Source organism: Corvus moneduloides, chromosome 5 (assembly GCF_009650955.1).
Source record: "Corvus moneduloides isolate bCorMon1 chromosome 5, bCorMon1.pri, whole genome shotgun sequence".
Classification (NCBI taxonomy): domain Eukaryota; kingdom Metazoa; phylum Chordata; class Aves; order Passeriformes; family Corvidae; genus Corvus; species Corvus moneduloides.
In genome coordinates, this window is record NC_045480.1 from 1057430 (window position 1) to 1080980 (window position 23551).

At 52.5% G+C, this 23551-nt stretch overlaps 1 protein-coding gene across 9 annotated transcripts in view; it reads left to right on the top strand.

Moving 5' to 3' along the window:
- EXOC6B (exocyst complex component 6B) overlaps positions 1-23551 on the top strand; it is a 272126-nt gene that overhangs the window by 182150 nt on the left and 66425 nt on the right. For all 9 annotated transcript variants that reach the window (XM_032108405.1, XM_032108407.1, XM_032108406.1 and 6 more), the window contains 2 exons: positions 6405-6546; positions 18570-18643. In XM_032108405.1, the coding sequence (XP_031964296.1) occupies positions 6405-6546; positions 18570-18643 (216 nt within the window). The remainder of the gene's footprint in view (positions 1-6404; positions 6547-18569; positions 18644-23551) is intronic.

Consider the following 23551-nt stretch of genomic DNA (forward strand, 5'->3'; position numbering starts at 1 on the left):
TGTGCACGGCCGGGTGGGACAGCGGGAGGTGTCAGGGGTGGACCTGGCTGATCCTTCAGGCCCATCCCAACCCATTCCACGATTCCGTGACAGCCAGAGGTGCTCCTTGCGGGGTGGTGGGGACTGGCAGCGTGTTCCTGATTGCACGTGAAGATTAATGGGTATTTATTTGAACAACCATTCCATTTCAGTAGCTCTTAATGAGTCCTTTGATAGCCAGTTCCTTAATTAACAAGGCAGCCTCTCGGCGTTTCCTCTCCCTAATTGGTAACAGATTGGCCATTTCTAAACAAACGCTGCCGCAGCGGGGCCGGCTCCGGAGCCTCCGTGCGGCCCTTCCCTTGAGGCTGCTCCTGGGAATCCAGAGCCTTCCCTCTCTGCCCAGGGACGGGATACGGGTGGAAAGAGAGGATTTCATGGCTGATCTCCTCAAGTAGGATGGCCTTGGTGGAGGGTAGCGATGGACGTTGGGCTTTGGAAGTGCCCAGGGAGGTTTGGAGTCCCCGGCCCTGGAGGTGGCACTCAGTGCTCCGGGCATCGGGCACGGCTGGGACTCGGCGATCCTGGAGGGCTTTTCCAGCCTCAGGGATCCCGTGGTGATGTGCTCTGGTAGGAGCCCCTTGGCTGCATCTCTGGGAGAGCTTTGGAGTTTGGCTCCTCCCTTTCAGTGCTTGGAATGGCCACAGGGAACTTTCTGGATCCTTCCCGTGTGTCCAGAGGGACCCTGCGTGGCACGGGCGTCACCTTGGGAGGTGTCACGAGAACCCCGAGGTTCCCTCAGGAGCCGTGGACAGAGGGATTCGTTGCCAGGAATCTGGTTACAAACGGATTGAGCTGCAAAGCAACAAATCCATGGATTTTGCTTGGATGACACCCTCGGAATGGCTTTGTTTGACTGAGGCTGGACCAAGGAGGTGTTTGGGCATCTTGACCGTGGAGATCTGTCAGCTTTCACCTGTGATCCCTGTTCTCCCCAGTGCAAATCCAGGTTTTAATGGGATTTGCAAAGCTCTTAAATAATGAGTGACCCTACAGAGCTGTTCTGGGATTGCTTCGCGTGGTTTGGAGCTCCTCAGTTTTCTGCCCAGTTGGTAAAGGAGCAGTTGGTGCCTTTGAGGTGTTTGTTTCCCCCTTTCCCTGCAGAGAGCTCAGGCCATGGTCGCATTCCTGCTCTTCGCTCCCTGTCCAGATCTCACCCTTCCCTTTGAACAAATTGTTCCTGAGCTGGAGGGACCGGGGTGTCCGGGCAGGTTGTTCCTGAAACCCAGACAGCGACGGAGCCGGGCTGGAGCCACGCCGGGGAGCGGGATCAGGACGTCACCAGCGATATTGCTCGGGGCGCTGGCACGGGGACAGCCTTTGGGAGTGCCCCTGGTTCTGCCACGCTCCCGAAAATCATCAGGGAATTAGCGCGGGCTCGGAGCCGTCCCGGCTGAGCGCAGCGGCTCCTCGGAGCAGCCCGCGGGCTTCTCCAGGAGCGGCGACGTCTGGGATGACATCTCGGAGCTCCCCGCTCCGTGCCAAGGCACAAGTCCCGGCACCGCCGCCGAGGGTGGGGCGGGCGAGGGTTTCGGGAGGGTCGGGGCTGTGCCGGGCTCGGCTCCGCGGGTCCCGCAGCAGGGCCGGCGGGTCCGGCTCTTCCAGCGCTGCAGGAAAACCCGAGCACGACCCACGGAAAAGCCCCAGCGCCGTGGGGTGAAACTGCGTGGCAAAGGAGCTCCGAAGAGCCGAGATGGGCATCTGTGGCAGGAGGATGTGCTCGGTTCCTGCCAGCCCCGGCCGCTCCAAGCGGGAATACACCCGGCCTTCAGCTGCGGCAGCGGCTTATTAGCGCTGATGGATCAGCGGCCACGCGCTCGTTTGTCTCCTGTCAGCAGCAGCTGCTTATCCAGCAGATTTCCCACTGTATTCCTGGGGAAATAGCCTGAAATTGATGTTCACAAGCCATGGCTGACTTTATAAGGAGCTGCTGTAACTCGTGGGGCGCAGGGGTGAGGCAGGAAAGGATTAAGTTCGGTCTTATTTATAAGGAGTGGAACCCATAAATTCTGGGAGGGTTTTAAATCTCGGTGCCCAGGGCAGGAGCTGCTGCTCATCCCTGGTGGTGCCTTCTGTTCTCTGAGCAGGCATTTAACACCGTGATTGAAAGCCCTGTGGCATCTCCGAGTTCTCTGATAATAAATACAAGGGGAAAAGGGATTCAGGCTCAAAAGGCAGAAGAAATAATTCCATATTCTTTTGCTTTTCTTCAGATAATACTGGATCTAAAGTGTGAGGCATCCGTGTGTTCTTTAAGAGGGAAAACTGAGTATTTTTTAAAGAAAAGAGTTTCAGGTGTTTGAAGCTCAAGAATAACAGAAATAAAAGGGTTCTCAGCTGGCCTGAGAAGATTCAGGTTCAGAGTGTGGACCATGGACATTTGCACCTGAAACAGTTTTAGGCCTGGCTTAATCCTGTGTGGGGAAGGCAGGAGGAGGGCAGGCTGTGAGCCAGAAGCTGTTCCTGGGCTTGTTTGGATTCCCTTTGCCACCTCTGCAACAAGTCCTGGGAGAACATTCCCATAAAGAACATCCTGAAGTGCCACTTCCACTGGGGGAAGCCTTGCACAGCCGTGGTGCTGCCGAGCCCTGATGATTAAATCGCTTTTCCCATCCCATTTTCCCCATTTGGGACTTCATGATGTGACCTTTCATCCCAAGTGTTGGCTCTTTTGCACCCCCTCAGTGTCATTTCTCATTCACTCTTTGCCTGAGCAGGGATTGGTGCCCAGGGCAGGTGTGGGTCACCCTTCAGGTACCTCCGTGTGTTCTTGGGGGGTCACAGGGCCGTTCCTCTTCAGTTTTGGTCAGTGGGGACAGAAAACCTTCCTGGGGATTTTCCTTTGCGTGGTGTGGGAACGGAGGGCATCCACGGGGACCTGGGCAGGCTGGAGAGGTGAGCACGTGGGAAGCTCATGGAGTTCGTCTTGAGGGGTGTTCCCCTGGAGAAGGGAAGGAGCCAGGGAGAGCTGCGAGCCCCTTGCAGGGCCTAAAGGGGCTCCAGGAGAGCTGCAGAGGGACTGGGGCCAAGGCCTGGAGGGCCAGGAGGCAGGGAATGGCTTCCCAGTGGGAAAGGGGAGCTTGGGCTGGGATGTTGGGAAGGAATTGCTGGCTGGGAGGGTGGGCAGGGGCTGGGCTGGAATTGCCAGAGCAGCTGGGGCTGCCCCTGGATCCCTGGGAATGCCCAAGGCCAGGCTGGACACTGGGGCTTGGATCCAGCTGGGATGGTGGGAGGTGTCCCTGCCTGTGGATGGGGTGGAATGGGATGGGATTTAAGATCCCACTCAACCCATTCCATGATTCACCTGGGGGTGAGAACCTCCAAGGCTTCTCCAGGGGTTACAGCCCTCTGCAAATTCCCGCTGATGTGGAGCATGAGCTCCTCTTGGGATTCTCTCCTGCTCTTCCAGGAAGGGTCAGGAGCCCTGTTCCCTGTCCTCAGCAGGGTCTTGGCCCTAGGGCTTGGTGGCAGACCTTTGATTTCCCATCCTCTGCTTCCATCTGGGACATCTCAATGACACGTGGAGAGGTTGAGGGCGCTTGGAATGTCCAGCTGGAGCAGAGGAGGCTCAGGGGAGACCCACTGGGATTTGCCCCTTGTGGGGCAGCTCCGATCTTTGTGACAGGGACAGCACCCAGGGAAGGGCTGGAGCTGTGTCAGGGCAGGCTCAGTTTGGATATCAGGGAAGGTTCTTCCCCCAGAGGCTGCTGGGCACTGCCCAGGCTCCCCAGGGAATGGGCACGGCCCCGAGGCTGCCGGAGCTCCAGGAGCGTTTGGGCAGCGCTGCCAGGGATGCCCAGGGTGGGGCTGTTGGGGGGTCTGTGCAGGAACAGGGGTTGGATCCATGATCCTGAGGGTCCCTCTGAACTCAGGATATTCCAGGCTTCTGTCAAAACTCCTCGGCCACAGCAAAAACTCAGTGTCTGTGGCAAGTAATGAAGAAAAATCACAGCCGGGCAGCGCTGCACTTCCCGCAGCTTTCGGGGATGAGGAATTGGCACGAGCGGGGTTTTAAATAACCCAACGTGTCAGAAAAGCACAAACAAATGATGAAAAGCAAAGAAAAAACCCCAGAGCTCTGCTAAACTTTATGGTTGCCATGCTTCATCTTCATTTTGGTGCAGGTGTTTGTTGGGAGGTGAGTGATGGACGCTGCGGAGCCTGGGAGCGGCAGCGAGCGGGAGATGGAGCACCCTGCCCTGCAACGCACGGCTCGGCTCCTTTTTTAAATAAAAAATGCATTTTTCCCCTCCTGCTGAAGATGAATGTGGCCTGAAGACCCAAACCAACTTTGCAGAGCTGGGAAAAAACCCTTCCCAGCACAGGCATCAAACGTTGCCGTGTCGCCGTAACAAAACCGGCGGTGCAGAGCTGGAAACGCGGCGTAAACTCCGCGTTTAATCCCAGTTTAAACACAGCTTGTAAAGCGCTTGTAAAAGTCGGTGGGAGCTCCTAAGCCACGCCTGGGTGTCAGAAAAGCATGTTAGGAGTCTTTTGTGAGCGTTTGAGAACATAATCTCCTCCTGGAGCTGTTTTCAGGGCAGCACCACGATCCAAACCACCCTGGTGGGGTTGCACACGCAGGCATCAGGATCGTTCCCTGTGCTGTCAGCCTGAGCGTTTGTGCAAAATCCCGCTCTTGTGCCAAAGGATTTCCCTGTTTCTGTGGGTTTAATTCATGGTGCAGTCCCACCTGCCATAGAGAGTGTCCCTGGAAGTGTCCAGGCCACGTTGGACAGGGCTTGGAGCACCCTGGGGTAGTGGGAGGTGTCCCTGCCCGTGGGATGAGAGGGGCTGTAGGGTCCCTTCCAACGCGAACGTTCCGTGGTTCTCTGATAATCGATGCGATGTTGTCTTGCCCGCCTTAGGACGTGACGAGAGCACTTTGAGCTCTGAGCACCCCAAAGCTCCCCCAGCTTTGGGAGAATTTGAGCTTCTCCCAGGCTGCACCCAGCAAGGCCTAACCTTTCCCTCAGCCATGGGCACTTCCAGAGGGGAGTCCCTTGGAAGAAGGCGGTGGTGACGTTGAGCTCTGTGGGAAGATCCCATCACAGATGGAACATGTGGAGGCAGGGCTGGGCTGGAGAAGGTCTCTGGTGGCTGTAACTGAGCAGGCTGGGCTGGAGAAGGTCTCTGGTGGCTTTACCAAGGAGGTTGGGCTGGAGAAGGTCTCTGGTGGCTTTACCAAGGAGGTTGGGCTGGAGAAGGTCTCTGGTGGCTGTAACTGAGGAGGTTGGGCTGGAGAAGGTCTCTGGTGGCTTTACCAAGGAGGCTGGGCTGGAGAAGGTCTCTGGTGGCTGTAACTGAGCAGGCTGGGCTGGAGAAGGTCTCTGGTGGCTGTAACTGAGGAGGCTGGTCTGGAGAAGGTCTCTGGTGGCTGTAACTGAGGAGGCTGGGCTGGAGAAGGTCTCTGGTGGCTTTACCAAGGAGGTTGGGCTGGAGAAGGTCTCTGGTGGCTTTACCAAGGAGGCTGGGCTGGAGAAGGTCTCTGGTGGCTTTACCAAGGAGGCTGGGCTGGAGAAGGTCTCTGGTGGCTTTACCAAGGAGGCTGGGCTGGAGAAGGTCTCTGGTGGCTTTACCAAGGAGGTTGGGCTGGAGAAGGTCTCTGGTGGCTTTACCAAGGAGGCTGGGCTGGAGAAGGTCTCTGGTGGCTTTACCAAGGAGGCTGGGCTGGAGAAGGTCTCTGGTGGCTTTACCAAGGAGGTTGGGCTGGAGAAGGTCTCTGGTGGCTTTACCAAGGAGGCTGGGCTGGAGAAGGTCTCTGGTGGCTTTACCAAGGAGGTTGGGCTGGAGAAGGTCTCTGGTGGCTGTAACTGAGGAGGTTGGGCTGGAGAAGGTCTCTGGTGGCTTTACCAAGGAGGCTGGGCTGGAGAAGGTCTCTGGTGGCTGTAACTGAGCAGGCTGGGCTGGAGAAGGTCTCTGGTGGCTTTACCAAGGAGGTTGGGCTGGAGAAGGTCTCTGGTGGCTGTAACTGAGGAGGTTGGGCTGGAGAAGGTCTCTGGTGGCTTTACCAAGGAGGTTGGGCTGGAGAAGGTCTCTGGTGGCTGTAACTGAGGAGGTTGGGCTGGAGAAGGTCTCTGGTGGCTTTACCAAGGAGGTTGGGCTGGAGAAGGTCTCTGGTGGCTTTACCAAGGAGGTTGGGCTGGAGAAGGTCTCTGGTGGCTTTACCAAGGAGGTTGGGCTGGAGAAGGTCTCTGGTGGCTGTAACTGAGGAGGTTGGGCTGGAGAAGGTCTCTGGTGGCTGTAACTGAGGAGGCTGGTCTGGAGAAGGTCTCTGGTGGCTTTACCAAGGAGGTTGGGCTGGAGAAGGTCTCTGGTGGCTTTGTCTGCTGGTGGCCCTGACGAGTGTCCGTTTGTCCCTGCAGGGGAAGGTGGCCCAGACCGCCTGCATGTCGGCCTGCAAACACCTCTCGACGTCGCTGCTGCAGCTGCTGCTGGAGGCCGAGGTGAGGCAGCTCACGCTGGGGGCCCTGCACCAGTTCAACCTGGACGTGGAGGAGTGCGAACGTAAGAGCCCAACCACCCCTGCCCTTGGCTTGGTCACGGGTCGAGGGGGAATTTCTGCTCTGCCTCAGGCTCAGAGTTTTGGTAGTGATGTAAATTCAGGTGGCCCACACCCAAAGTGACTTTGGCCCATGAGTTTTAAGAATGACAGATGAGGTCTGTTTATAAAATGAGTTATTTATGGACCAGACGGGTGAAAACAAAGAAAAGGTTTTAATCAAAATTACTACAGGGTATAAACCAAAAAGAACTATTGGTGCATTACACGAGATTGTGGGTGACATTAAGGTATTGCTATTAAAATTATATTTATAAATGTATTTATATTTATATTAAAACTGGCAAAAGGAATAAGATAGATCAGGAATTAAAAAGGAATAGGATAATTTAGGAATCAAAAGGAATAGGATTGATTAGGAATCGAATGGAACAGGATCAGTTAGGAATCAAAAGGAATAGGATGATTTAGGAATCAAAAGGAATAGGATCAATTAGGAATCAAAAGGAATAGGATAATTTAGGAATCAAAAGGAACAGGATCAATTAGGAATCAAAAGGAACAGGATCGATTAGGAATCAAAAGGAATAGGATTGATTAGGAATCAAGTGGAATAGGATCGATTAGGAATCAAAAGGGATAGGATAATTTAGGAATCAAAAGGAATAGGATCAATTAGGAATCAAAAGGAACAGGATCAATTAGGAATCAAGTGGAGCTTCCCACCAAAGCAACCGCGGTGTACACGGAGTCCTTTCCCTCAACCTCCAGAGGAGTAACCCCAAAGCAGCGTCCCCAGTTTGGGGGGAAATCCTACAGCCCTGCTGTGCCCCTTTGTGTTTGGGGAGCCAGGTCAGGCTGTGGTGATGCCACGGTCTGGGGGTGGTGGGTGCCCACAGAGCTCACCCAGAGCATCTTCAGGACAGAGGATTCCAGGAGATCCAAGTTCTGCTCTTCCTTTTCCTCTTCAATGCTGCCTTGATGTTCTCCAGACCATCCCTGCTTCTTGGGATGGAGGATTTTAAAAACGTGGGGGATTGGAGTGCATGAATCAAAAATCAGTTTATTTATGACTCTTTCTGAGAAGCTGTGGCTGCCCCATCCCTGGACGTGTCCAAGGCAGGGTTGGATGGGGCTTGGAGCATCTGAAGAAGCTGATGTTCTTCAGCAGTTCTGGTCCTCTCCTGACCTCAGCCCTTTGTCCTCTCTGCAGGGAATTTTTCCTCAAATCAACCCTTTTGGCAAAGTCAGTGTGGTGGAAAAGAGATGTCTTGGGACAAAGTGGCCCTGTCTGCTCAGGGGGGTGTGGAGCATCGTGGTGCCAACACCAGGGTTCTGCTCCCAAACCTGCTCCTTCTGGGTCTCCAAGTGCCCACCTGAGCTGGGCCTGGAATTCGCACGTTGCCCTCAAGCTGCTGCCTGTCCTGCTCAGTAAAAGGGTTAAAAGCCAGAGCCCAAAGCAGACAAAATGCTCTTTTTGATCCCATTTTTGTAATTTGAGGCAGAGTGAAGGCAGTCCTGCACAGGATCCTCTTTCCTTGTGGGAGATGGATTTGTTGGGATTCATTCTGGGATGGATTCGTGACCGTGGTGGTTGAAAACCCAGAGCTCAACAGAGTTCCTGAAGAACCCAGGTGATCTTTGATAAAGTATTTTGAGGATTTTTATTTCCCCAGATACCCACCCTTGTGGCTTTCTTGGCTGAGGTGGAGGTTGGGATGTATTTTGTTTATCACAGAATCGTGGAATGCTTTGGCTGGGAAGGGACCTTCAAGGCAGGGACACCTCCCACTATCCCAGGTTGCTCCAAGCTGGCCTTGGACACTTCCAGGGATCCAGGGCAGTGACTCAGTGACATCAGCTGTGTTGGTTTCATCAGCCCCCAGCACCTCCCACTGCCAAGACAAGTTCTTCCAGCCTTTAGCCGACATTTTCCTGCTCAGCTTTTACTTCAGCTGCTCCGTCAACACTGAGATTAAATTTATTCCCCAGTAGGAATTTTGCTGTTTCCAACGAGGGTTTTTCCATTTTTTAGCATCCAGTTGCCATTTTCCAGCCCTCATCTGACCAGCCCGGGACGAGGATCCCAGTTCAGTGATTCCCATGCAGATCCTGCAGCTGCACCAGAACTCACAAAGCAACTCCTGACTTTTCTCCCAGCACTGCCTCGATCCCTGAATTCCTGCGGCTCATTTGTGTCCTGGGAGCAGCTGTGTTCCCATGGGTGTCTGCCGAGGGACGGGCAGCAGAGCTGGGGATAACGGGAAGCGTTTGTCATCCATAATAATTCCCTGGTTTTTTGGCTGCAGACGCTCCCAACCCGGCAGTTTTCCGCCCCATCCATAACGTGGGTGACGGAGCAGCGGCTCTTCCCTGAAAGCTGCTGCTGCCACCAAGGAAAACAGATGGGATTTCACAGCAGGTTGAAAAGGATGGTTCCTCAAATTCCGGTTGTTCGGGGAGCCCAAGGCTGGAGCACTCAGACATCCCAGAGCAGGTGACGCCAACGTGGGCAGTGGGGTCAGGGACCTGTCCCCCAGCCCCGTCCCGAGGTGCCATCGGAGCAGGGAATGGAGATGGATGCTGGAGCTGGATCCTCCCCATCCATCACTGTCAGCCCCAGAACAGACAAAATCTTTTCCTTTGCAGCAGCAAAAATGCGTCCCCTCATCCCCACGGGTCTGTCTGGTGGCTCAGCTCCTCCTGGGAATGGCTTGAATTTGGTTTTTTTGGAGCAGGAATACGTCAAGGTTTGAATTTTAGGATAAGCCAGTTCCAAGAGAGGATTGGTGAATGCAGAAAATAAGTTTCAATTTGCAAAGTTGGGGTTTATTCTTGGGTTTTTGGTGATTTTTTAATCTTTTACCCGAAAGCAGAGGTGTGAATCTCAACATCCTCACGGGTACCAGTTCATGCTTCTGCCTCCCTCCTCTTCCTCCCCATAAATTCCCAAACCTTCCCCAATCCAGCAGTTTCATCCTGCAGTTATCACACTGAAATAAGATTTTATGGCTGTTTGGAGCACTCTAGTGAGATGAGGGAATGGGGCTGCTGAGTTTTGCTGCTGGAGTTTATTAGGGTTTGCTTGTGAATCCTGAAGAAATGAAGGAGAGGTGAGGTGAGTTAATGAAATTATTTAATTGTATATTGGGCGTAGTTTGAAGGTGGTGAAGATCGTTTTCTCCGTGTTAAAAGCAGCTCTGATACACATTGGAAGGAAATGTGTTTATAAACACAACTGACAACAGGAGAGGTGAAAAATGTGGTGGTTTAGGCTTAAAACAAGTCACTGCTAAATTAATTCTCCTCAGTTCTGGGTTCATAAAAGAATTCCTGATTTACGACCAGTTTGCTCTTCCCTCAGCACAAAAAGGGAGTGGCTGCTGGACCGTGGCTCCAGGCTGAGCTTTGGCCCCAGGGAGGGGCAGGTCCAGGTGGCTGAGGGGGATTCTCAGGTGAGAGCCCACCTGCAGAGCTGCCCCAGCCCTGGGGCCAAGAGCAGAAGGACGTGGAGCTGCTGGAGAGAGCCCAGAGGAGGCCCCGGAGCTGCTCCAGGCCTGGAGCCCCTCTGCTCTGGATCAGGCTGGGAGAGCTGGGAATGTTGCCCTGGAGAAGGGAAGGAGCCAGGGAGAGCTGCGAGCCCCTTGCAGGGCCTAAAGGGGCTCCAGGAGAGCTGCAGAGGGACTGGGGCCAAGGGCTGGAGGGCCAGGAGGCAGGGAATGGCTTCCCAGTGGGAAAGGGGAGCTTGGGCTGGGATGTTGGGAAGGAATTGCTGGCTGGGAGGGTGGGGAGGGGCTGGGCTGGAATTGCCAGAGCAGCTGGGGCTGCCCCTGGATCCCTGGGAATGTCCAAGGCCAGGCTGGACACTGGGGCTTGGATCCAGCTGGGATGGTGGGAGGTGTCCCTGAACATGGATGGGGTTGGATCAAGATGACCTTGAAGGTTTTTTCCATCCCAAACCAGTCTGGGAGTCTGTGGTGCTCGGGAGCAGAAGGAGGTTGTGATGCGACCCCTCACCTGCTCTTTAAATCTTCCCCTCCCTGAAACAAGCTTGTTTTGCATGTTCAAAGCACAGAAAATGCAGTTTATTCATTTTCTGATCTTCCAAAAGGGAGCTGTTGTAGGCCTGGGGAGAAGCAGGGAATCAAACAGACACCGAGAGCCAGATCTTCCATGTTTTCCTCATGAAAAGTCCCTACACATCAGCAGCAGTTTTGGTGTGAGAGAAGCAAAAAGAGCAGAGTTGTAAAAATTCTTTCAGGTTGCTTCTGATGAGAGAAACCTGGGAAAAATCCAAGCGTTTTCCACGGCTTTTTGCACCTGGTGAGACCACGGAGTCTCCAGCTGGACAAACCCTCGAGGGGGTGCACGGTGCTGGGTGGTCGGGGTGGTTGTCCCCAGGTTTTCCCAGCAGGGAGCTGCTTCCCAAGGTGTTGGGAGGGCTTTGGGAGCAGCTTTGCAGGGATCCGAGTGCTTGGGTGGCTCCAGGGAAGGGCTGAGGGTGGGCTGGGAATGTGGTGTTGGGCAGGTGTTGGTTGCACCCCTCGTTGGGGTGGTTTGGTTTTCGTGGCTCCTTCCCTGCGGTCAGGAGAGGTTCTCTCACCTCCTTTTAAACCTGGGCTAAGGTGCAGCTTAAATGGGCTGCCCAGAAGGTCTCAGTGGGACACGTCTCATTAAGTCTCAGTTTAGGAGCCACTTCTGGCTCTGGCCCAACTTGAAAAAAAGACAAAAAAACCTGGAGAGGGGGGAAAAAAAATCCCAAAGAGAAAGATTTTTGGGATCCTGTAAATAGAGGAAGTGATGCTTTTTCCAGAAAAGGCATTTCCTTTATTCAGAGGGTTTCTTGTCTTCCAGAACACATCCATAATCCAAGATTTAACAATGCAATGGGATTTTTAAATTCCTACATGCCCTGCTCTGCTCTTTTTGAACTGATAAATACATATATAAATATATGATTTAATAAATATGTAATTTTTCCATCTCCCCTCTACCTCAGACATAGTGGGAATCAAATGTAACAACCCAGATTTGGAGGTGACAGCTGAAAAATCCCAAAGAAATGGGGCTGTTCCCGCTCCTAGGAAGCATTTCCCATCTCCATAACGGGTTCCAGCAGTGGCTGAGGAGTTGTTTTTACAGTCCTTGGATCATAAAATGAGCAATTCCATCATCTCCGAAGTCTTTTAACTGCTGCTTTATGGGACATCAAAAGCACCCTAAAAATTATATTTCAAATTCCATTAAATTCCCTATTTTTAGTCAGCCCCGCTCCTGGGGATCAGCCAGGCACACACCCAGATGTCTCTGCTGGGTTGAGGAATTCTCCATCCCAACAGATCGTCCCAAAATGTGCCCACATGGATCCCGGCACAGCTGTTCCCCACCTCCTTTTTGGCTGCCTTATCTGGCTCCCAGGAATTTCTCCCATGGAAGTCCTGGGATTTGGGGGAAATGCCGGGGTTTGTCCATGATGCTGGAGTCATCCTTCCCTTGGCATGATCCAAAGGACTCCCAGGTGTTCATCCAACCTTTGATCCATCAGGGACTGGAGTTGGTGGTGCCAGAGTTAGGATATCCTGTGGTGTCCTGCTGCAGCACACCAGGAAAAGCCTGGATTTGGGGCAGAAATGGGAATGTTGCAGTGGAGACGTGGGAAGGTTTAAGCAGAACAAATGAGGAGAGGAATGTCCAGCCCACAGTGCTGATCTTTTGATGTGCCTCAGCTCCTGGGGTCAGATTTGGGCACCTCCCAAAAAAGAGAGACCCTGAGGGGCTGGAGCGTGTCCAGGGAAGGGAACGGAGCTGGGAAGGGGCTGGAGAATTTCTGAGGGAGCTGGAAAGGGGCTCAGGCTGGAGCAAAGGAGGCTCAGGGGGGACCTTGTGGCTCTGCACAAGTCCCTGACAGGAGGGGGCAGCGGGGGGGTCGGGCTGTGCTGGCAGGGAACAGGGACAGGACACAGGGAATGGCTTCCCACTGCCAGAGGGCAGGGATGGAGGGGATATTGGGAAGGAATTCCTGGCTGTGAGGGTGGTGAGGCCTGGGCACTGTTGCCCAGAGAAGTTGTGGTTGCCCCTGGATCCCTGGAAGGCCAAGTTGGACCCTCAACCTGGCCTTGAACCTTTCCAGGGCTGGAAATGCCAACCTCTTCAGCTGATGGTGGGATGGGCACAGTCCACATTTCCTGGTGCTGGTATTTAACGAAGCTGAGAACTTCACATCTGCAAGACACATCCACTGCAGACCTTGGGTTTGGGTTTGGGAACCTGTGGAGATCCGTGAGTCGTCTCTGAAGCCCATCCTGCCGATTTTGTGCAGAATTTCTTGGCACGCGTCTCCCACAGCCTTAAAAAACATCTCGTGGTCAACCCCTGAGGAGTCCCTCCCTGGGGCTGTGGGTGCTCCCCAACCCTGCCAGTGTCCCATGACTGGGACTACTGGTTTCTCTGCAGTGACAGCACTCCAGGCTCATCTTTGTTCCATCAGAGGAACGATTGATGGGGCGGGAGAGAAGTTTTTCTTTAATCTGACCCAGTTCAGTGTATTTTGGGTAACTCCTCCTTCTTCCCACAGCTCTCTGGAACTACCCAGATGGGAATGAGCTTTGAGAGTTCGGGCTGTAATGGGGAACAGCTTCAGAGCGGGGTTGTGTGGGAACGGTGTGGGAGAAGGAGAAGCTCGGTATGGAAACTGGGTGAAGTAGAAGCTCAATATGGGAATTGGGAGCTTCTCTCTGTTCCTCTTGCCTCAAATCCTACCCATCATTTCTCACTTTTCCCCCCTGGCAGCTTCTCCAGAGTCCACGCATGGATTTGTTCTTCAGCCTCGGTGTCCTCGAGGTGTCACTTTGTTCCTGTGGATACAGAACAGGAGATCCCATCACTTGGCTTTCCTAGGATAGCCTATCCAGGGAGATCCCATCACTTGGCTTTCCTAGGATAGCCTATCCAGGGAGATCCCATCACTTGGCTTTCCTAGGATAGCCTATCCAGGAGATCCCATCACTTGGCTTTCCTAGGATAGCCTTCCAAGGCTTTATCCAGGAGATCCCATCACTTGGCTTTCCTAGGATAGCCTATCCAGGAGATCCCATCACTTGGCTTTCCTCGGATAGCCTATCCAGGGAGATCCCATCACTTGGCTTTCCTCGGATAGCCTATCCAGGGAGATCCCATCACTTGGCTTTCCTCGGATAGCCTATCCAGGGAGATCCCACCACTTGGCTTTCCTAGGATAGCCTATCCAGGGAGATCCCACCACTTGGCTTTCCTCGGATAGCCTATCCAGGGAGATCCCACCACTTGGCTTTCCTCGGATAGCCTATCCAGGGAGATCCCACCACTTGGCTTTCCTAGGATAGCCTATCCAGGAGATCCCATCACTTGGCTTTCCTAGGATAGCCTTCCAAGGCTTTATCCAAGGAAGATGACTTCGAGACCTCCATTCTTCCTTGAGGAATCCTCAGATGGTCGATTCCCCAGATCTTATCCATGGCCATGAGCAGATTGTCCACGTTCCCTTCCCTGGGAACTGCATCTGTCTCCATCCTGGAGGTGCCATCACGAATCCCGTGTAATTCAGAGGAAATCTTGCCCTCAACTGATGTTTTTGAGGGATGAAGTCACCGGCTGGGCCCATTTTTCCCGCTCAATCCCTGCAAGGCCCCATCCCCGCGCGCGCAGCCGCGCCTGGGGCACGGGCAGATCCCCCCGTGCGCTGTAATTAATTTACAGTGGATGTCTCTTTTCTGCCGCGCCTTTGAACTCTTTATTCTTTGTCCATTGTAAAGGGCTTAACGGTTCCTGTTCCTTGATTCTTTCATCGGTGAAATGTTTTGGAAGAGAGGTTGGAGTCCCCCTGTGACCTGCCCTGGGTGGCCCAAGCCTGTAGACCTTGCAAAGACATTACTTTTTTGGCCTGAACACAAACCCCTCAAACCTTTAGCCTGGCTAAATGCTTTGTACAAACAGCCGCATACTGATCTGCTCTATTCTCCTGTGATTTTCTGCTCAAGGGGCTTCTCTGTAGGTTGCTTGCGATGTTTGCCACTTGCCTTGGTAGTGAAGACAGTACAATAAACGAATCCGACAGTACTGAGGCCAACACTGCGCTCGGTTGTTCCGAGAAAATTATCCTGAAATCTGCTTGAAGAGATTAAACCCAAGAAGAACTGGCTGTGTCTCTCCTCTCAAGCTCCGTTCTCGTCTTTGTTTCTCCTTTTTTTTCTCTGAGACTTTGTTCATTCCTCCTTCAGAATGAGCTGGTGGCATTGGTATGTAAAGTGTGACCTGCGATTACAGAAGGTGCAGCTCCTTCTCCAGCAGCCCAGGGGAAGCATTGCATTCATTCCTCCAGCCCGGGGCTGCCGCAGCTTTCTCCAAGCGTCTGGGCCGTATTCCCACTCCCATTTCTTCTGGGATACAAAGAATTTCAGCTCCGACGTCATTTCACTTCTTGGATGTCAATCGTAGAATCCCAGAACGGTAGAATTTGGGTTGGAAAGGACCCTAAAGACCATCTCATTCGAGCCATGGGCAGGGACACCTTGCACTAGAAGTTTCCAGAGCTTTGTTAATTTAGTACTGATTAATCTTTTGATGAGAATTGCTGTTCAATTAAATGTTGGCTCAGTGTGTGACCATCCGAAGTTTTGAAGTGTCTCTCCATAACTGTCCCAGCTTCATCCAGTAGGTTCTTTAGGAATCACAGATTGGCTTGGGATGGAAGGGACCTTAAAAGACCATCTCGTTCCAGCCGTGGGCAGGGATGCCTTTCTCTAGCAGGCTCCAGATCATTGTTAATTCAGTATTTTGATGGAAAATGCGGCTTAAATCAGTGTTGGCTCCATGTGCGACCATCCTAACGAGCAGTGTTGAAGGGCAGTGTCACTCCAGTAGGTTCCTTAGGAATCACAGATTGATTTGGGATGGAAAAGACCTTGAAGACCATCCAGTTCCAACCCCCTCCATGGGCAGGGAACCGTGGGAAGAGACATCGGGCAGAGACAGCTAAAGGTGAGCTGCTAACGAGCAGCCATGTCTTGGGATGAAATCTGTTTTGGGATGAAGTCTGTCTTGGAATAAAATCTGTTTTGGGATGAAGTCTGTCTTGGGATGAAATCTGCCTTGGAATGGAATCTGTCTTGGGTTGCTCACAAGCAGCTGACAGCGGTGATAAATTCACCAGCCTTGTGAGAACATTCACAATCACAGGCATTTTCTCATGAGGATTTGAAGTTCATGCTTTGGGGAAGATCTTAAATTTCCCAACTCTGTGTGTGCTCCTAAATAGATTCTGAACAGCTGCGTGGCCCTTCATCCAAAATAGAAACTCGCTTTCCTTGCAGTCCTTCCAGGGTTTCTTTTCCAGGATTTCTCCAAATGTAATCAGGAACATGAGGTGACCCCATCCTTGGAGGGTAGGATGTCAAGGTTGGGTTCCTCAGTCCAGGGACATCTCCGACCCTGAGCCACTCAGGGGACTTTCCCCTCTTGAGAAGGTGCTCAAACGCCGTTTCTCACTTGTAAACATTGCAGCTTCTCAGGTATTGTGCTTTTCCAAAGCAGGGTGTTTTAGGATTGATGTGGCTTTTGGGATAATTGTTCCAGATGGGACAGTGGGGCGTAGAGGGAATGTGTAAAGATGATTTATCCCTTGCAGATCAGAGTCAGAGAGTTTGGGTTGATCCTCCTTCCCTGCTGGCTCGGGCAAGCTGCAGTCAAATTTTATAGCAAAGCTACATTAAAATGCCTTTGCAGTTAGGGTTAATTAAAACAGTTTTTGAGGGACACATTTGAAGTCGCTTGGGGCTCTTAGCACATGGAATATTGCAGGATTGGTCAGTGGAATTGGCTGGAAGCTGAGCAGCTCCGATCTCAAGGAATCATGGAATGGTTTGGGTGGGAAGGGACCTTAAAGCCCATCCAGTGCCACCCCTGCCTTGGGAGGGACACCTCCCACTATCCCAGGTGGATCCAAGCCCCAGTGTCCAGCCTCCTTGGGCACTGCCAGGGATCCAGGGGCAGCCCCAGCTGCTCTGGGCACCCTGAGCCAGGGCCTGCCCACCCTCGCAGGGAAGAGGGAAGAACTTCCTCCTGTTCATCCCTGTCCAGTCCCACCCTGTGCAAAACTCCAAAGGCATGACCATGGATGGTTCTGCTGGCTTTGGTTTGTGCTTTTCCTATCCAAAACCTAAATGTGAACAGTCACGTCCATAATTTCTCTTTGTAGTTTTTTATTACTCCTTTCGAGTCGTAACTTCAGATAAAAGCAGTGCTTTTCCAGCCATGTTTGCTCCTGTCCTGCAGCAGTTGTCACTTGAGTGATCACTGCAAAGATGAGCGATGGTTTCAATCTCAAACCTCTTCTGGCATCTGCGACTATTAAAAAGCAGAGTCTGAGAAGTGTCCCCTGTGCCCCTGGAGGTGCCTGTGTCTGGCTTGAAGGATGTTCTCCATCCTAAGGTTTTAATGGAAGGTGGAGCAAGGGAGCTGATTAATAACCCTGCTTTACTTGCCCGAAATGAGGCGGTTGAGGGACAGGACTGAATCCTGGTGTTTCGTTCATTAATCTCTTCTTGTTAGAGCCAAGGGGCTGCTCTAGGAAAGCTTTGGAAATGGGAATGTGATGATTTATGTTCCTGATTTCGTGGCACTGGCTTGGAAATAGGAAAACTTTTGGAAGGGCAAGGATTCAAGGCGAAGACCGTCTGACATGAAATCGCTTTGTCCACTGGTACCTCTGATTAGTCGTGGAGACAAAAGGCAAAATCTTCCTTCCATATTGCCAAGCCATCCCTAATCCTCATCTTTGTGAAGCTTTAGGAGCCGTTGGAGAGTTCCTGTAGGGTAAAATCCGGGATAGTTGGGCGATAATGGGCCATGTAACTGAAAAATCTGTATTTGGCGTATATTTTTCCTCCTTTCTCCCTTTTTGCCATCACACCTGGCTTCATCCCAAGAAAACATTTCATTCCTCCAGCACCTCCAGTGCGTGCAGGAGCCACACAACTCAACCCCAGGCAGATGCTCCCCCTCGAGCCTTTGGTGGCGTTGAGTTGTGGCCTCACAAACCAGATCCCCTCAGTGCCGAGAGGCTGTGAGGAGAGCGGAGATGAAGCTGTAACTGCAGAGGGTGAAAATGAAGTGAAGTTGGGCAGAACCAACCTCAAAAGACGCCCTCGGATGCATGCAGGCGTCGGCTTCATGAGTGTTCCCAAGGAAAAGCTGCTAAATGCCATGGAGGAACCAAGGTCCCCTAACATGGCTCCATTCAAGCCCCCTCAGCGGTTTTAGATTTGGTTTAAAGAATGGATTAGGAGAAAAACGAACGACCAAAGTATGAAATTTTGGCCAGATTAGCCTGGAAGGAGATAAATGTGGCCTTGGAAATATTCTCTTCGCTTTAGAAGCCAACGTTATTCAGTTGTCAGATGTCTTCATCCACCAGAAATAAAAATGCCACCCAACGGCCGCGGTTCTCCGCGTTTGGGCTGACCAAGAGGCGCCATCACCAGATCATGCAAATAATCTGCTGCCTGATAATTAATGATGCGGCCGGGCATATTTTTTTGATGAATGCTCATGGAGCCTGGTGACAGGCGTGAAATTAGAAAATTCCTTCAGCGCCCTAAAATATAAATAGCTTTCGGAACTGAAAAGAGTTTCACAGCTGAAGATTTTATTGTGTTGAGAGGAAAAACTTTTCCACCCCCATCCCCCCCTTTCTTCTGGGCGAGTTGTTTGTCCGTTCACAAAACAAATACTCTGAAGCCCAGTGCGGCTCATGGGAATAAATTTCAGGTCGAATTAGTACAGTTTCCTTGCTGTCAGGACGGTGGAATTAATGGTGTTTTGATGACACGAATTTTGAAGGGCGAACAAAGACGCTGAAGGGAGGGAGACATGACTCCTTAGAAGCACGGTCCTCCTCTCCCCCAGCCTCTCTTGTCTTCCCTGTCATCCGTCTGCCAATCTCCCTGTCCATGGTTAGTTAAAGGCGCTTTTTATCCTCTTTTCTTTCCCACAGAGTTTGCCAGATCCGGCCCAGTGCCTGGGTTCCAAGGGGACACGCTGCAGTTGGCCTTCATCGACTTGAGACAAGTAAGTCTTTGTGTTTTTGTTTTTTGTTTTGCTTTTAAGATGTGTGACTGAAGACCATCAGGTCTTAAGGGAAGGGAGAGGAGGGGAAACGGCGTCAGTGATTTACGCCAGAGACCTATATTTCCCCCCTCCTCCTCCTCTCGTCCCTCGAAGCCACCTCCTTGCTGAGCGCTCCTGGAGATGGTGGAGGTGAAAAGGGCTGGTGGAAGGGGGCGAGGAAGAAAGCCAGGCCTGACCCTGGCCAACGGGGCCATTGTGCTGCCCTTGGCTTCTGCGGCCACGGCGCGGAGGGACCGCGGCGACTCCGCGGCCGACGCCGAGCAGGTGCTGGGAACAGAGAGAGCAGTGATGCAGAGCCCGCCCGCCTCGGGGACCTTTGTTCCCAGAGAATGCCCACGGAGGCGTTTGCGAGGGCGGAGGAATTTGCATTCCCCTGTGCCCGTGCCCGTTTGTGTCCCTCTCTGTGTCCCTCTCTGTGTCCCTCTCTGTGTCCCTCTGCGGCTCAGCCACCCCCCCGCCCCAGTCCCCTCTTCCACAGATGCTCCCTGGCCAGCAATGACAAAGTGGCTCTTGGGGAAGATGGTTGGGGAAGGCTCCACCCATCGGTGGCCACCTCTGGAGGGGGCCCCGTTGGAGCCAAGTTGACCATAGCAGGTACTGAGGCCTTTGTGGGGCTTGGCAGCCAATTTTGGGAAAAGGGCCATTCTGGGGAGTCATTTGTTTGGGGAGAAATGGGCATTATTGATACACTAGGCCGGGGGGAAAAGTGAGGTGGTCCTGTCATCTCTTGGCACTGAAGATGGATGGGTTGGAGAGAAAGTCTGAATGAAGTAAGACTCAATGACTGATGCTTCTCTCCTATTAAAACAATCTTTTTTTGTCTGTTAAACCCCCCTGGCTTTGTCCCTGCTGCCATCATGATGCAGTGCCTCTTGTTCGCGGGGTTGACGTCGTTTGCATTCTGAAAACTTTCGGGTGCCGAGGGTATTTCTTAAATCTGCATAATCCCTTGTATCGATGATCTTACCCTGCCTCTGATTCGTGCTGGAGCTGCTTTCAACCCGCCAGGGTTTGAGACCTCCTCAGAATCCAATTGATGTGCAGGGAGCCATCTGTCATCCCATGACACTTCTGTTAACTTTAATAACATCAGGACGCCGCTTTTCGGGCCCGGGCCTGCCAGGAACTGCCAAATTTGTTTGCAGAATGGTCCCAACAGCTCCATGGGAGAGGTGTGTGTTATCACCAGGCTGTGTTGACACTTTTATCTTCATTAGCTCCTTGGCACTTTATTGACTGCGGCGCTCAACGCGCCCGCGGCCTCCTGGGTGTAAGGAAATGTGGAAGCTTTGGGCCTTTTCCAAGCACCAGGCCATGAATGCAGGGATTTTGGAAGGGGAAGCTGGGGCTCTTGGAAGAATGAAATGCCTGCAAACGGCTCGGTGGGGTCGAGCCAGTGAAACGTTTGTGCGGTTCCTAAGTGCAGCCAAAGGGACCCAGCTCGGGTGAGGAGGATGCAGAGCAGGAGCCTCTCCAGTCCTCCTCCCCTGCCCGATGGGAGTCTTTGGGCACGGAGGTTTCCTCTTTGTTTTGGGAGGTGCTCCCAAGTTTTGTTCTTGCATTTAAAAACAGCAGCACCTCTGAATCTCAAGGCCAAGGATTGGAGCAGCCTGGGGCAGTGGGAGGTGTCCCTGCCCATGGCAGGGGTGGCACTGGATGGGCTTTAAGGTCCCTTCCACCCCAAACCATTCCAGGACTCTGTGAACGTGCAAGGAGAAAGAGGAGATACAAGTTTCAGGGGAGGATGGGAAGTCCTGGATCTCCTGGATAATGGATGGTTATTGATGAGGGGAAAAGGGAGGTGTTGTACAGATAATGGACAACATCTCCTTGCTCCAAGCAGAGAAGAATCAACCTCTCCTTGACATACTGAGTTTATCAATAGTGTGCAAAGATGAGGCAGTTCCTGCTCCCTGGCCCTGTCAGTGACCTGATCCGGTGCCACGTTGGAATGTGTCACCAAACTCCATCCAGGCAAGGCTCTGGTGGCTGCTCTGTGGCCACCAGACCTCCAACACTCCCAGCACTTCTTGCTGGGAGCAGGGATAGGTAGGAAAGTCATGGATGAAGGTACAGCAAGGAGAGGTCTTTGATTTGTTCTTCGTCTTGTCTTGAAAAGTTTCTTTTTGGACATTGTATTCTTTCTCTTTTAAGCCATGAAATTAAACCGAAGCAGGGGAGATTGGAGGAAGAAATTCCTCTCAGGGAGGGTGGGGAGGGGCTGGGCTGGAATTGCCAGAGCAGCTGGGGCTGCCCCTGGATCCCTGGGAATGCCCAAGGCCAGGCTGGACACTGGGGCTTGGATCCAGCTGGGATGGTGGGAGGTGTCCCTGCCCATGGCAGGGGTGGCGCTGGACGAGTTTTAATGTTCCATCCAACCCAAACCATTCCATGAAATTCCGTGAATGGCACCACAACATTGATTTAAATGGGATGACCTGGCTTGGGAATGGAGGGAGGAAAAATGACTGGGCAAAAATTGGCCAAAGTAGGGAAATTGAAGAGATTTCCCTCTCTTCCCAACGTATTTCAGTAGGAGCTGTTACAAGACAGTTTTAAATCCGAGAGCATTCTCAAAGTAATGGGGGATGATTAAGGGAATGAGCAAAATTGATGAAATATGAAGTGATAGGAAAATGTGGTGACTTGGTTTTTGCCTTGGTACAGATCCCAGTAGTGGGAAATAAGCCTTAAAAAGCTGTCATTGTTTAAAGGCATCAGTTTGTCCTTGTTCAGAGCAGCAGACTCAAGTTTAGTACATCCAAATCCTGATTTTCCCCTTGTGCCCAAGGAAATCAGGAGCAATTCCATCCCTCTCTGGAAAAGAGGAAGAGTCAAGCGCAGAGAATCAAAATCACTATTTTGAGCAGACAGTAAATGTAAAATGGGGCTTGATTTCCTATTCTGGGACAATTCTAAATCCATAAATACCCTTAATGAAGCCACGAAGGAAACCAAGTCCCATCTCAAGTCCTTCTGTAGGAGTGAGGCTCAAATGTTTAAGGTTTTACAAGGAAGGAATATTTGCTTTCCCCCCTTCCTGTTTAAGCTTTGCTGTTGCCCACTCAGTGCTGTATTTTAGGAATCTGAAATAAATTTAGCCCCCTAAATAACCTTGCTGAAATTTGAGATAATCAGCTCTTCCCCAAATACCCCTGAGTGTCCAAATGCCACTGCAGATCTCCAGGTGCTCTCAGGTCATTCCCAAGCCTGCACATGGAGTCATTCCCTGTTCTCCCCGCAGCTCCTGGGCAGCTGGAGGCGTTTCAGGGTTTGGTTTTCATGGGTTTCTTGTGAGGAAGGTGCTGGAAGAGGAGGGCTTTGTGCTGGTCTGCGAGGTCCCTGCAATCCCCGGCCACGCCAATCTCTCCTAGAAGCCAGATCAGCGCTCGTGGCCGCCTTCCAAGGAAAATCTGTCTCCAGCACTCGAGGAATTTCACTCTGGGCTCTGGGGAGGGAACGTACTCGGTGATTAGAGCTCCCTCCTCTCAGCCGCTCTGTCTGTCCAGGGAGTTGTAAATCCTGAGTGCGGAATTTCCTCCGCAAGTTCCAGCTTCAGCTCTGAGGGACGTTTGGACAGAGGCAGGTGGGAACCCCCCGGACTGAGGCACCTGGATGTCCAAGGGATGAGGACAGGGAGGTTCTGCTCGTCTCCCCCAGCAGTTTTCTGCTTTGCTTCGTGCAAACTTGGTGGGTTTGAATTTGAGCATCAGCTCCTCAAATCAGTGAGGTTAAGACAGGCAAGGTCAGGGTTAGGTGGGATGTTGGGAAGGAATTGCTGGCTGGGAGGGTGGGGAGGGGTTGGGATGGAATTGCCAGAGCAGCTGGGGCTGCCCCTGGATCCCTGGGAATGTCCCAGGCCAGGCTGGACACTGGGGCTTGGATCCACCTGGGACAGTGGGAGGTATCCCTGCCATGGCAGGGGTGGGATGGGATGATTTTGAGGTTCCTTCCCAAGCCAACCATTCCATGACTCTGTGCCACTGCTTGTCCCATAGGAAATGCTTTGTGTGTATTTTTCCCGTGTTGGAATCCAGCTGTGGTTATTGTGGGATCCTGCTGGACCCCGGCCAGCTGGGAGTGGGAAGTCTCCCTCTGATGCATTCATTTTTCTCTTATTACCCCTGATAGAGACACTTAATAAAAGAATGATCCCCTTGGGAACACGATTCCCTTCCATCCCCGCTCCGCGATAGAATCCCAAAATCACGGAACGGTTTTGGTGGGAGGGACCTTAAAGCCCATCCAGCCCCACCCCATCCATGGGCAGGGACACCTTTACTCCCCCAGGCCGCTCCAAGCCCCATCCAGCCTGGCCTTGGACACTGCCAGGGATCCGGAGGCATCCATGACCTCACATAGGTTTCCTCTCTCCCTGTGCTGTGCAGTCACCAGATGTTCCCTTTGTTTTCAGTCCTGCACCTTTTTGTCTCCAAACAAGAACCAAGACAGAGGAGCAGAGCTGCAGTGTGAGCTCATCCCTGAGCCTCACATTCCAGAAGCCTGGATTCCTGGGCTCCATGCCTGGCTTTAAGGGAGCCACCTGCTCCCTTGGAGGGAGCAGCGAGTGTGAGGTGACTCCGCGAGCTCCGGTTGTGCTGGAATGGGGAGCACCCCCTGCTTCTTATCAAACACCAGCTGATCAATCAGGTGTTTGAAACCCCCTCCGACTTGGTTGTTGGCTGCTCTAAAGGCACTGGGAGGCCTGGAATTGTGTCCTTGGGTCAGGCGCTGGGACAGCTCCCCAGGGAATGGGCACGTTCCCAAGGCTGCCGGAGCTCCAGGAGCACTGGGGCAGCGCTCCCAGGGATGAGCAGGGTGGGGCTGTGGGGATGTCCTGGGCAGGGG